Source organism: Actinia tenebrosa, unplaced genomic scaffold (genome assembly GCF_029948245.1).
Source record: "Actinia tenebrosa isolate PJP-AT-01 unplaced genomic scaffold, QUT_ActTen_1.0 PGA_scaffold16__25_contigs__length_10494907, whole genome shotgun sequence".
NCBI classification, from domain to species: domain Eukaryota; kingdom Metazoa; phylum Cnidaria; class Anthozoa; order Actiniaria; family Actiniidae; genus Actinia; species Actinia tenebrosa.
Window position 1 is genome coordinate 9,663,625 of NW_028292576.1, and position 13,723 is coordinate 9,677,347.

Sequence of the window (13,723 nt, forward strand, 5' to 3'; positions counted from 1 at the left end):
CGGCAAACATGCTAGGTGAAGTCACTTTCTTACCAACATGTAATATCTTTTTATATAAAATGGTGGTGTTTTCAACGTTTTTATAGCGATGACCTTGACCACAATGAAAAACTAAGACTTCTATAGGTCAAATGTTGAGCTTCTCATGACCCAAACCTGATATAAACGAGTTATCCATCATTATCCATTGCTTTACGCCTTATGAGGGGTTCGACGTTTGACTACGTACTTGTAAAGCACAAATAAATTCAAATATTATTCGTAACTTGCATTTCCGATTGAGCGCCTTGTATTTTGCTAAAAAAGAAGCGCATAGCGAATAGGAAATTGCAATTGATAGTTTTCAAAGACGCCATGTTGGATGAATTTAACAAAAGATTCATCATTAGTCTCTTTTGTTATATCCACCAACATGGCCGCCGTGTCTTTTGTTATTTCATTCTCTTGGGAATGATTGAAAACCAGCAATACTAGTAGATCAAAAAAAGATGTGGTGTGAAGTAGTGACTGAATGGAATGGAAGAAATAATGGGATGAAAGAATTGGTGAGTGAATGAAATAACGAATGAACAAAAAAGTGCCTCGATGGGGTGAATGGATAAATGAAAGAATCTATGACTGGACGAATAAGTGTTAGTAAATGAATGAATGAATAAATGGATAGGAAGTAAGATTCTTAAAAATATGGATTCAAAGACCTTTATATAAAAATTATGAAAAAATAAATGAATGAAGAAAGTGACTATTAACTATGCAAACTGGGAAGTTCTCATTCTTCAAACTGTCATTCAACTTTTTTTCCTTTTATTCAAAATTAAAATAAAATACCAAGAATGGAAATTTCCCAATCATTTGAGTTGTCGTACAATCCAGGAAATCACATCCATCTAATTTTCTGAAATTCTAGCTTTATCTATAAATCTTTCTCCCTATTTACAATTAATACACAACATTGTCGCACTGAGTACTGCCTGTGGAAGTGCGGCATTCTAGACACCCAAGAGGAATGCTTGCTTTGATGGTGTCCTGGGTTCAATATCATCATAAGTCATTACAACGGGATTGTTTAGTGTAGCATTGAATGTGCCTTTCAGCACTGTGTTGGCATACGTAGGGCTCAACTGTAGACACAGAAAAGAAGTGTTAGAAAAATGGTAGACATACCTAGAGATATAGTCGTAACTATGCATACAATAATGTGTAACATATTTGGTCAGGGGGGAGGGGATGGATGGATAATTTCTGGAACTCGGCATTCTATCAATGTATTGATATGTGTAAAAAAAGTTATGAGAATGTCTTATTACCTCATATGAACCTGGACCCGGTACATCGTGTATGTATTTCTTGAAGCGAGAGTCTCTAGTGACCATCAGACCTCCTGTTGCTCCGTTGTCATTCACTTCATAATGACCAGGACCTGGACGTTAAAAGCATGGTTAACATTATTATTATTATTAAAGAAAGAACAGATATGACAAAGCTGACACTGTATGCATGAGACAACTGGCACATGCCTTGGTTTTCAAGGCTGGTTGGCATCCCCATCAAGACGTCATTTGTAGCTTTAGCCAACAATCATTTATGAAACCCTGAAACATCCTCTGGGCTGATCAAGAGTCAGGGTTGGCTAATAATGTTGGGTTTTGCAGAGGAAGGATAACCAAAGAAAAACCCTGGAATCAAGGGAGAGCCCTAACAAACTCTACTCACATGTCATTCAGTTTCCAGTAAAATTACAACCGCAGACCAACTACACCCCAAAGCTGATGGGCGAGTAAACTATCGCTGCACATCAGAGTTGTGCTGTGCACTCGCAATGTCTTCTTAACGCTACAAAGTGTTTGCCAAATTTGTTTAACTCACTGTTACTTTTTCAACAGGACCAACAAGCCTCGTTTTCAAGCCTACTGACAGCATCTCCTCCACCATGTTACTAACAATATGCATAGGGTTTATACCATACCTGGTTCAACTTCTTCAGGGAGAACAATTTTGTTATCTGTGAATCTTGTTGCCGTCGACAAAAAGCCGCCAGATTTCTTGACTTGTTTGTTGATTTGTTGCGCATAGGGATAAAGAACTCGACCTGGAAAACAAATAACAAACATCAGATCTTTTTCTCCCATTAAAAAGAGTGGGGAAGTTGGAACTTTAACTTTCATCAAACTTCCAAAAAACGTCTCTAGAGATCTAAGTTAGGGCACAGCTAACTTACACATTTTATTGGAATTCAGTGTGTTAGTAGAGTGAGAACTGGAGAGCACAAAAAAGCCCTTATAGAAAGGGAAAGACTAACAAACTCTACTCATATGAGATGCTGAGTCCAAGAATCGAACTTGAGTCACCCCGGAGGTGATAAACGATTGCAATACCACTTTGTTGCCCTTGGTTTCTCAGAGAAAACTAACAAAAACACTCTTGCCACCTAAAGCATCCTACCTTGTGTGGAGTCATGTGATTTACAGACTTCGTAAGAGCCTGGAGGTGGTGCATCCTAGAATAAAATACATTAATTGTTGTTAATATTTATAAGTTAAATAAATGGATTGGCAGATATATTGGTGGATAAATGGAAAAACATGATGCTGGTTGGGTGGATTAATGAATGGGAGGTCGAATAGATAAGATTTGTGGGTGGATTGTTTGACAGAAATAGGTAGACAATTGAATGGATGGATGGATGGATGGATGGATGGATGGATGGATGGATGGATGGATGGATGGATGGATGGCTAGCTGGCTGGGAAGGTGAATGCATAGGTGGGTGGATGAAAAGAAACAGTGTTTCTTGAATTCCCAAAGTGACCAGAAAACAATAGCTTCAAGTCAAGGTTAAACTTTATGTGTTCATACATTAATATTTTACTGTTTTTTTTATCAAGTCCAACTTAGACTTGGAACAATATTGTTTTGTGGTCACTCAAGCAGATTTAATAGAGGTCTACATACCTGTGCTACGGTAGTTGGTGTTTTCAGTCTTTCTGAAGTAGATTTAAAGGTTGAAGTTATTTGTACTTCTTTTTTATTTTTATCTTTTGGCAAGTAGTGAGCAGGGCCTGGTAACTGGTCTTCATGTCGGCGAGTGGTCAAAGCAATTCTGTCAGCGGTTGAGCCAAAAGCACCCTTTCTTGAACTCTCTAGACTAAAAATACAAAACAAATTGCAATTGAAAGACTCAGAAAAAATTCTGAGTCTTGAACAGGATTTGAACCCATACCGTCAGAATTTTTCTCAGTCTTTCAATTTGCAGCTGCATAAGTTGCTTCACATACTACGAGGATCAGCTCAATTTGATACATAACAACCGCAGCACAAATATATATTTCCTATATATTCTCATACACACAATGCTGATCATAAAGGCCAGTTCAGACGGTATGATTTTTGCCTACGACTATCGAATACAACACACTCGCGCCATCCTACGACTTCAGTCGTAGCATGTAAATCAAGCCTACAACTTGCCTACGACAGACGCGAGCGTGTTGCATACAATAGTTGTAGGCGAAAATCGTACCATCTAAACTGGCCCTAAGTAAATTTATTCAGACTACTCACTGTGCTTTCTTCATGACATCAGAGCTCAAGCCAGGTATGTTGTAGGTACCTGGACCTAGTGAAAATCAATGGTAATCATTATTAATGGCACTATGATGATGATGACAGTGACGGCAACGATGATGATGACAATACCTAGTAATACCTTACCTGGTGTTCTGCGGTATTGTCTTTCTCCCTGGAACCTCACAGATGTCTGTCCAAAAGGGCTCCGCTTCAAACCAGTGGTCCTAAAAATAAATGAAAAATTATAAATTAATAGACCTATCCTGAATTCACTTGACTGGTCACAAAACAATGGTTTCAAGTCAAGGTTGAACTTGATGAATAAAAGAATCAAGTTCAGTCTCAACTTCAAACCATTGTTTCGCGGTCAGTCAAGCGAATTCAGGATAGGTCTATTTACATACTTATGAATATACATAAACGTTTAATAAAGACCCCTTGCACTGAGTCCCAAGATAAATTATTTTTCTTTTTTGTATAAGAAAAGACAGCCTATTGTTTTGTCCCCCAGAACCATTAATTCCTCTAGGAAATCAATGCAGCAGGTCTATTACATATTTAAAATATCTATTATTACTATGTACCTTTTTAAGACTTCCAGTGAGTTGCGTGGGTCATTGTACGATCCAGGGGAAGGAGAAATACCCTTTGAATTATCAAATCTCTGAAATAATAATAACGATAAAATAGTTTGAACTCAAACATCTTTATACCACTTCTTCTTAAAAATTCTTTGTCTTTTTCAAAGGTTTGATTCCTTTGGGAGTCACAACACAACCCTTTGAATGTTATTCATGATACCCTGGACATGGCTAATTCAAAGATGTATGGTTTGACGGAGGGAGGAAAGCTAAAGAAAAACCCTTGAATCAAGGGAGAGACCTAACAAACATTACTGATGCTAAATCGGGGAATCGAACCTGAGACCCCAGAGGTAAGAGGAAAGTATGCTACCACTTTCTACCCACTGCCCTTGATTACGATCCCTTGGTTGAGGAAAGAAAACCAGAAAAAACCCTGAATCAAGGGAGCAACTTTTAAAACAAAGTCTAATTCATTATACTTTTGGTGCCAAGACCCTAGAGGTGAGAGGCTAGAGTATTACTGCTATGCATGTTCCACCCTTGATTCCCAATAGTGCTGATTAAGCTAACAGAAGGAACAATAAAAAGGATTCTTGTATCCAGACACAAGGCAATAGAAAATTTGTGATATTTCTTATTGATTTTTAATACCTTAGCTTGGGATCCAAAAGGAGCTACAACAATCTCATCCTGTTCTTGTTTTACTGAAGACTGGATTCTTGCTTTGAATTGACTCTTGATTTCATACTGGCCTGGCCCTGGTACACCTTTCTTTTCCTCAGACTTCACAATCACTTCATGATAGCGAGGGAGCTGTTGTTAAACAATTGGAATAAATGCCTTAAAACTCATAAATACTTTAACTAGAACAGCCTCAAAGATCGAACCCTGATATAACCTTAGGACTGATGAAAGTCAGGGCATGGACTATTCACAGATTGAATCTTTGTTTGAGTTGTATCCATATTCATTGTCTTGTCTGGTGTGCCACTTTCAAACAAAGAAACGATATTCTAGGGAAGGACACGTTGTATGTAATGAGAAACATTGCACCACATAATAAAGTGTAAAGGACGCCACACAAATGAAGGTCTATATAAGGTCTATATATTCCTCAAAAAATATTCTTATCTCACCATAGCCTCAAATGGTTGTCTTCTACTTTCCTTGGTGTACTGTTAAAAAACCAGCAAGTAATGACAATGATGCAATAACAGGAAAAAAAAAAAAAAATACACAAAGGATTACAAAGCAACACATGATAATAATCTTAAATCCTTTTTCTGAGAGAGTGAAGGTGACACATTGTGATTTAACTTGCATAAAAACATCTTTTTTCACATGTTTTATAAGGAGTCAACCACAATGCATCTTGTAGATCTCCAAACTGACGTTTTTTGAAATAGGCATGTATATGAATACTCACAATATCCATAGGCATTAAATCCTCTGTGTTCTCTGCGTATGGATCATAATCGCCAGGCCCCGGTCCCTTGTTCCCTGTTGGTTTAAAAAATAATGAAATTAGGACAGAGTTTTTTAACATATAATTCACAAATTGTTACAAACACAATCATTTTAATCATGGTTTACATGAATATTATTGTAAGTTTGTCTTCTCATAGTGGCCAGCATTTAATATTGCTAGGTACCGTACAATAAATAAACTCAAATGCCTTCAATGAGGTCACAGCCATTAACATATTGGAAATATAAATCAAAAATATGGCAGACCATGGTTGCTTGTTTGGTTGTTAGTAATGAAGAAAATGCTCTCTCAACAATGATACAATGCAAGCAGAATGTAGTAAATGAAAAATTAAAATAACTGACCTTTGAATTGCATTCTTTTAGAGGTTCTGTTACTGAAATAAATTCCTTTGTACTTAGCGACAGGAAGAGTGGCATTCTTAGAAGCGTAAATATAAAACAAATAAATAAATAAATTTTATTTTATGATACATTGTCTTAAAACAAGAAGAGTTTAATGCTTACATGTTTGACGTCATAATATGCTGGTCCTAAAGTACTATCCTTTTGAGGTATCTCCTGTTTGCGTAGAGTTCCATCGACAGCTTCTTCATACCCATAGGCCTTTCCTGGTGACGGGATTGAAGGGGGATCTGGCTTACGCTTGAAAGTAATTCTGTTGGTCTTAAATACCTGAAGATAAGATATAAATACTGGTAAAACAATTGAATTCTAACATTGGATTTCCCCAAGGTTCATCACTGGGACCATCACTAATTTTGAATGATTAACGTATCTTATTTTACTCACAGATCCTTGAGATCCTTGAGATCCCTCTTGATCTTTCTCTGGAGGTCTGTTTATCGGCACATCTTTGATCCAATCTTTCCTCTTTTGCAGGTTATATGCACCTGGACCCGGAGTTTTAATATACTTATCTTTAAACCTGGCAGTCTAGAACATCAAAAAGATGGAGTCAATCAAATCAATTGTGGACAACAATGCTTTATAACAACTGTTTTTTTTCTATATGAACGTTAGTACATTTTAAATTCATTATTCAATTTTAACGATTCTAACACTATAATTAAACTTATTTAGGACTCATGCTTTATGCTTTGTCAAGAAATAGAAATATTATTCATCTTCTTAAAGAGTTCTTTTTGTTCTAGCGACAAAGACTTACTTTGTTGCTCAAAGTATGTCCACCAACTACTCTGAACTGTGCTTGACCAGGATCGTATTGTCCGGGGCCAGGGGCAGCTACAACGCTGTCATTCACATCCAGAAACGTCTCTCTACCAGTCATGGATAAGAATGGAGCGTATCCATCTAAAATAAACAGTCAAATTGTCTTATTCTTGCTTCTCTTTTGTTCAAAATGGTCAAAAATTCAAGAGAACACTCAGTCGAGTTATAAACTTTACCGTATCTTCGTCGGCTTGCGTCGGGAACTTCGTAAGTTCCCGGTCCAACAGCAATAGAAGTGCCATGTGAGGGTTGTGTAAGAGCTCTAGAAGCTCGATCGTACATGTTTTTTTAGTATTATTGTGTAAAAAACTACGAGAAAAGATCAAACCTTCTTTTCCTTGTGGAAGCCGTTCTGCTTCTAAACATGGCTTCTTGTTGCCTTGGAAACGACCCTTGCATGTAATTATACCTTGAATTACCGCTGACATAAACAGCACTAAAACTTTTTCAAAAAAATTAATTAAAATTTAATAAAAAAATAATTAAAAACGCTATATTTACAATATAAATATACCGTGTAAGAATAAGAGAACATTCACCAAGTTCACTTCATATTTATATGTAATGGTTGTTCAAGCTTTCAAAATTAATGTTTCCATTGCAAATTATTTGATTAAAAACTACTTGTTTTACTAGCTATGAGTTTTTCGTGCAGTTATTTTACTGTTTGATGTTATCTAGTAATCCTTCTTTTTCAAGAAGACCAAAATATTCCTCATGTATTTCAACTGCCAGTGTTTTGCTACAGCTTTCTTTTCCTTTGTTGGCATGTTGCCCGTTCTCTTTGACTGGGTCGGTTCTTACTTCACTCAACCCCGGATTTTTGCTTCCACAGCCCATGGAATGCGATCCTTCTTCTAAATAATCCAGAACTTCGGGCTTCGCAACAACAAGTTCTAACAAAGCTAAGCTATCTCCTTCTGCAGTGTGGCTATCAGTGATCTCTTTTCCAAACTGCCTCTCGTAAAGGTTGCCAAGACTGAAAGATACCTTCTTTGGAAGCGTAAAAACATTCAAATGCTTAGAACACTCTTCTCCCCTTCGCATTATAGGATGGACTGTTTCTTGGTGCAAATTCTTGAAAGCTTTATATGAATCCGAGACTTTGATGTGTGGAGGAAATTCTAGTCCAACTTCGGCAAACTCTGAAGCGAGGATTTCGAAGTCGAACCGATCGCCGCTGTGCGCTACCAAACAAGATGGTTGTGGTTGTCGAAGGATGAACGATAAAACGTTTTTGGCGAGTTCTTCATTGAATCCTTTATGCTGATCAAGATCCTCGTTGGATAATCCAGTAAGACTTTCTGCTCCTGGTTCAATATCTTGTACAGGGCGAACGCAAACAGACATTTTATCCACGAGTCTTGGAATGGTTTTCTTCGAGTTTAAGGACGATAAGAGTAGTTGCTTCTTATGGATCGCGATAAAACAAAGTTCTGTTATCTCTATCGGTCTTTGGAGGCCGGTAGTTTCGAGATCGAAGAATATAAACGATTTAAAAGAGGTATTTTTATGCATTTTGCGTGAAAATGAACGACAAGACCAAACAACACGACGCAGAATATACATTTCACTAATAAAAAACTCCCGCCAAATAATACACTAGTTACAGATCTCGCGCTATGCGTATTCCACAGGAGCCCCAAATCTTACCTCTGGGCAATAAATCATCCCACCCCCCTACTAAATAAGAGCAAGAAAGCATAAATTATAGCTTTAAATCTATAATGGCGAATAAAGCACATTTATTTCATAACAATCCCCAAAGAAGATCTTCAAAGTACATTCAAGAGTCGATACACAAAATACATATAATATTTAGATCCCTTATTCATAAGTTAAATGCTATTCCATGACTTTTAACTGACATGGGCTCCCTGTGTTTTTTGTAACGCTACAGACATATTAACAAAGAAAAAGAGAAAATATAAAAAATATATTTCTAATAACCTAATAACCAAGCGTAAACTTCCACTGTCACTACAAATGGTTCAAAATATTGTCCAAATTCGTGTATTTTTGCCATCGGAGGTTTTCGCTTTCCCGCCCTTATTGTCTTCTTTATTACTTAGTTGAAAACTACGAATGTCTTTTCTACTCATGTTTTTGCTATGCGGAGAACGACAAGATCAGAAATTTAAGCAGTATCTTTAGAAGTATCACGCAAATTGAAGAAACAACGAAAATCATGGAACCTGCCATTGCCTTTTCATTCGTTATTTGACTACAACTATTCTATATTTTAATCAAAAGAGAAACATTTAAAGTGACTTGTTTTCGTATGACTGTGAAATGGCACGGCCACGGCAAGGAATGACGTACCACATTCTGTGGACCAATCACAGCGCGCATTGTCGCTGCTTAGCGATGAACATCCTCGAACGCAGCACCGTCCTGGTACGGACATGTCCATACGTACCGAGGCTATTTCACATTCAAATTTTTTTTCTCCAAAGCAGAGTGATGCATAAAAGTTAAGATTATAGATAGGCGTTCCTTGACGAAGAGAGAAGAGGAGAGGAATGTGTGTTTGGTAGCCCTGTACCCTTCTTTCGTTTTCCCCTTTCTTTCATTCTTTCTTTCCATTCATTCATTCTTTTTTTTCACGAAAAGCACTCTATATCCATACCAGGAGTGGGTGGGAATGAAAATCATGACTCGATATAAATGAACTTTCCCCTCGTCGTCTAGCAACGCCTGTCTTAATTTAGCGTTTAATTTCGATTTTAATTTTCACGGGTTTTCCATTGCAAATAGCTTCAGTCCAAGCCCTCTTTTCGTGCCTCGTGAAGCAGTAGCTCGCACCTTTAGGTACCATACGCTGGCAATGAGTGCGCAATACTGGTTCAAGCCACAAACCAACAAAGCTTCCAATCAGGGCTCCGCTATCAATCCCAGCGGTGACGAGTCCTAGGCAAAACTCCTGATATCTCGGCTCTATTGAATCACGTACAGATACCAAAGTGTTCGCATACACACTACCCGACAAGAAACCCACTAGGAAAGACATAAATAAAACTACAAACGCGTTGTCGATGAATCGAAACCACGACGCGCACACGGACAGCGCGAAAAGTCCTGTCAACAATACCGATAGAATCCATGTCTTGTTTACAGCTATTTTAACTGCAACCTGCGGCTTGACACAGAATAGAATACCAAGATACGACCGTGATACTAACTCCCCAAGCCCGTTAACAGCCACATAATATACGTAATGGTCTCTTGGATGGAAGGGAGAGTTTTGAAACGACATTGTGGTGAACACAGATTGAATGGTAAGGTACTGCATGATGTAGGCAACGCAAAGTGAAACCATAAATGGAGCTATTTTCATGGCAGCGGAGAGTTTTTCCGACCATGCAAGCTGTACAGGATCTCCTTTACTGTTGATTGGGACGACGCTGTATTTCGTGCTGTTGTAGGTGGCAGCAATGGCATGTGATTTGATGCGATCTTTGTTGAGAATGTAGTAGCATACGAGAATCAACAGGGAACCCGCTGAAGCGAAAATCATCGTTTCTTGCGGTGACACACAAGCCCACGATGTCAGACCTGGAAATGAAATAAATGGAAAAATAAGTTCCTCCGTTCATTCCCCTTTTTTCTTTCTTCCTGTCTTTAATTCTTTCCTTCTTAATTATGGGAAGCATTGGTCCGAACTTAAGGAAAAACTGGATCGAGTTGGAATTGTAGTGCATTGTGGGGCATATTTCAAAACAGTGGCTATATATTTCGTCCCATTGCACAGTTCCATGATGCATTGCAGTGACAACTCGACCCAGGTTTCCCCTCAACCTCGGAATGCAACGGGATCGGGAATCGAATTGCAATTTGAATTGCAATGGACGAGAAGGGATATTTTCATTATCATTTATCGATATAAGTGATAATTAATTTCTACTGTACTGAAAAAAAAGCCATTAAAATGTTTTTTCCACGTTTTTTCCCAATGACTCGGTTACCTTGACAACATAATGATAAAGAAAAATAATCTGTCTCTCACGAAAAAGCATTAGAAAATCCATCAAAAATCACAATCCAAGAGCTTGTAAAACATTAATAAATAATTTCACTTGAAAAACACATGAACATTCTAGAAATGTTCTATTTAATTTGCATGCTATCAATTCACGTTTTAGTTGAGATATTAAGACAGGTTTGCCATCGATTATTATCCGCGAATAAACAAAATAAACAGTTTTAAATTTGCCAAAAAATATGAATTATTAATTAAATTTCGATTTTTTAATCATAAAATCCGAGTAGACAGACCATTTATAAAGCAACCGAATAGTTTAAAATTTAGAATCTTTCCGAATTACTTTTATATTGTCACTAGTGATAAATAATAAAATTTCTTTAAATATAACGAATGAGGTTAATAGAAGCGAACTATCTTGATGATTCATTAAGAGAAAGAAGCTTAATATTTACAGCAATTTTCTTGTCACCGGGGAAGCTAATATTCTTTTCATTTTATGAATAATAATATTTAAAAAAACGTTTAACTTAAAAAGCTGGCCTTTTCGAAAAGATGCTACGTACGTTCGTGTTTAATCAGCTTTTCTGCATGTGAACAAACTCAATGCAATGTAAAGAAAACCTTTTTTTCATTTCATCGCCGGCTGACAACAGAGAATTTTTCTCATCTAAAATTGATGCCTAAAAATTGATTCCTAAACTGATATTTTCACCTCTTTTTTTCAAGAACTTAATTTTTAATATTATGATAATGCGTACGCCAGTAAAACTTCCACCCTTTTAGCATCGTATTGTTTCATAAAAATGGTTGCAAAAGCATATGTGTTGCGAAAAGCACCATTTCAATAATGAAAACGAGTGAAAAATTAGAAATGATTATCACAGCTTCCGAAAGGAAATATAACTATATTTATTATCAATCTTTAACCAAGATACCTTTTTTCTCCCGTAAGTATCGTCATTAAAAACTCTATTAGGATATTGTTTGATATAGCTGTTACCGTTGACTTTGAGTTCCTCTTCCCAAACCAGCATATATATAGCCGCATTTGTGATTTGTTTAGATTAGATAAAAGTCTGCAAAAAAACCTGTTCTTGAATCAAAGTGATCTTTCGGGCATAGAGAGTTTTTTATCAGAGTTTATTTTCCATTTTCCAAGACTGTTTAATTTTAATCCTAAATACAGCAAGTTAAACATACGAAAAACACGTATTTTTTTTTTACCCTATCGATCCGTTTTGTTTACACACGGAACTGTTTTTAAAAGTTGATATGAAAAATATTCCCTCAGTAATATGTCTTTAAATAACCGGAGGGAAAAAACTTTAAAAATAAGAACTTTTGGTAATCGAGGATGCCTACCAGGAATAGCAGTAACTCGTATTTATTTTCGGGATAAAATTAGGGCAAAATTGCAAGTGAATCTTTAATTTAACGCGTACGTCGCCAGATATACTCACTTCAAGTCGGTAAACGGATCTCACCACTTAGTACTAAGTTCAAGAATTGAATTATACTTTATGTTTAAAGATAACAAAGCATGATACTTTTGGAGGGAAAATTATATATCTTAATTATTATAAGAAAATATATCAAGGAAATATAATATTATAAGCAATACACGTACCAAGATAATAAACAGGTCCAACAAGGATGCCTGCTCCACTCCCTGCGGCAAACGAGGTCACAGATATATCCCCATAAAAAGTTCCCAAAGCTAAGAAAGTTATTTCTCCCAAAGCATGAGCAACAGCGTTGAGTGATACCCCAATGATTTTTAAATAAGGATTCTCGACAAACGATATGACGACGAATCCCCCAGCCATGAATGCGAAGACAGCTAGTATGCGAATAAAATACGACATCTTCTGCATAAACCAAGGGAAAGTGTAGACTATGAGTACCATAGGCCCTACATGAGCGATTATTACTGCTGTTGTAGGTATATATGTCCCTCCAAGTATGTCCTGAGAGCCAGAAATGATGATAGAAAAAAGACCATGCATTATTAGTCCAACTCCGAAGAAACTTATGATAGTTCGAATTCGCTCGCCTTGATCCATTTCTTCGGCTTCTTCATCGGGGAAATGCAAATATCTTGGAGTTGTTTCTTCAGAGGAAGAATCACCCTCTTTACCGCTCGCTTCTTCAGCCATTTTAGAGTCAGATCGAGCAGTTTTTTGTGATTTAAGAGTACATTTGTGAACGGTGGTCAAATGGCTAAGCGCTCCAGCCCTACATGATCATGACGCTACTAATTTGAATAGCAAATATAATGAGTGAAATTTTTTGGTTGGGTAGGCAACGGTAAGAGCAGAGAAACCTTGTTGGATTGAAGCAACTGAATTCGATTGACACAAGTTGGTTTTAGCTCATGTTTCTAAACGGTTTGTAATAACAATTAGATGACATAATCAGTTATAAGGTAATTAATTTTCACTTAGTGGGAATGTTAAAATATTGGCGGATCTTAATTATTCGAGTTGGTTTACTTTGGATATGCTTCACTTATTATTGAGGATATAATTATACAAATAATAATAAAAATAGCTGAATCGCAGTAAAATAAAAGTGTTGGAAATATGATTTAAGTGCTAGAGCTTGCAATGCTGATCGACAAGAGCAGAAGCTATGATACCGTGAAATATTTTGCGGCATATACGAAGTTATCAGTCATTCTTTAATTGGTAAAGACCCCTTGCAGCACTTAAAAATGCGGCTCAATCTGGGGGACAAAACAATAGGTTCCAATTCTCAAAAGATAATGGTACTCTTTTGCTTTGTTCCCCAGATCGAGCTGCTTTTACGGAAGGGGTCTATAGTGAGTTCTTATACTGCGTTTTTTTAATGCATTCCAACTGCACTC

General features: G+C 36.9%; 3 protein-coding genes across 3 annotated transcripts; all 3 read right to left on the minus strand.

The window, feature by feature from the left end:
• Positions 1-782: 782 nt before the first annotated feature.
• LOC116289931 (sperm-tail PG-rich repeat-containing protein 2) lies at positions 783-7,252 on the minus strand. Its single transcript, XM_031696877.2, has 16 exons — positions 7,049-7,252; positions 6,808-6,953; positions 6,432-6,575; positions 6,147-6,314; positions 5,985-6,060; positions 5,578-5,651; positions 5,288-5,326; positions 4,803-4,964; positions 4,152-4,231; positions 3,712-3,791; positions 3,562-3,616; positions 2,953-3,145; positions 2,443-2,497; positions 1,967-2,089; positions 1,308-1,420; positions 783-1,121 (listed from the first exon to the last, which is right to left on the minus strand). The coding sequence occupies exons 1-16, from the start codon at positions 7,152-7,154 to the stop codon at positions 990-992; spliced, it is 1,746 nt and encodes a 581-aa protein (XP_031552737.1). The 5' UTR covers positions 7,155-7,252; the 3' UTR covers positions 783-989.
• Positions 7,253-7,376: 124 nt separating this feature from the next.
• LOC116289930 (three-prime repair exonuclease 1) lies at positions 7,377-8,468 on the minus strand. The gene has a single exon (XM_031696876.2). It carries the CDS (start codon positions 8,439-8,441, stop codon positions 7,533-7,535), a length of 909 nt encoding a protein of 302 aa, XP_031552736.1. The 5' UTR covers positions 8,442-8,468; the 3' UTR covers positions 7,377-7,532.
• Positions 8,469-8,595: 127 nt separating this feature from the next.
• Positions 8,596-13,197, minus strand: LOC116289928 (uncharacterized). The gene is made up of 2 exons (XM_031696874.2): positions 12,485-13,197; positions 8,596-10,427 (listed from the first exon to the last, which is right to left on the minus strand). Exons 1-2 carry the CDS (start codon positions 13,011-13,013, stop codon positions 9,580-9,582), a joined length of 1,377 nt encoding a protein of 458 aa, XP_031552734.1. The 5' UTR covers positions 13,014-13,197; the 3' UTR covers positions 8,596-9,579.
• Between the last annotated feature and the right edge of the window lie 526 nt (positions 13,198-13,723).

Bases quoted from the DNA above. Each gene is read 5' to 3' on its own strand.
- LOC116289931 (XM_031696877.2), bottom strand. From the start codon at position 7,154: ATGTACGATCGAGCTTCTAGAGCTCTTACACAACCCTCACATGGCACT. The intron at 5,327-5,577 runs GTGAGTATTCAT...GTTTTTTAACAG, and splicing joins ATTTAATGCCTATGGATATT to TACACCAAGGAAAGTAGAAG. The intron at 3,146-3,561 runs GTGAGTAGTCTG...TTGTATTTTTAG, and splicing joins GATGTCATGAAGAAAGCACA to TCTAGAGAGTTCAAGAAAGG.
- LOC116289930 (XM_031696876.2), bottom strand. From the start codon at position 8,441: ATGTATATTCTGCGTCGTGTTGTTTGGTCTTGTCGTTCATTTTCACGC.
- LOC116289928 (XM_031696874.2), bottom strand. From the start codon at position 13,013: ATGGCTGAAGAAGCGAGCGGTAAAGAGGGTGATTCTTCCTCTGAAGAA. The intron at 10,428-12,484 runs GTACGTGTATTG...TTTCATTTCCAG, and splicing joins TGGACCTGTTTATTATCTTG to GTCTGACATCGTGGGCTTGT.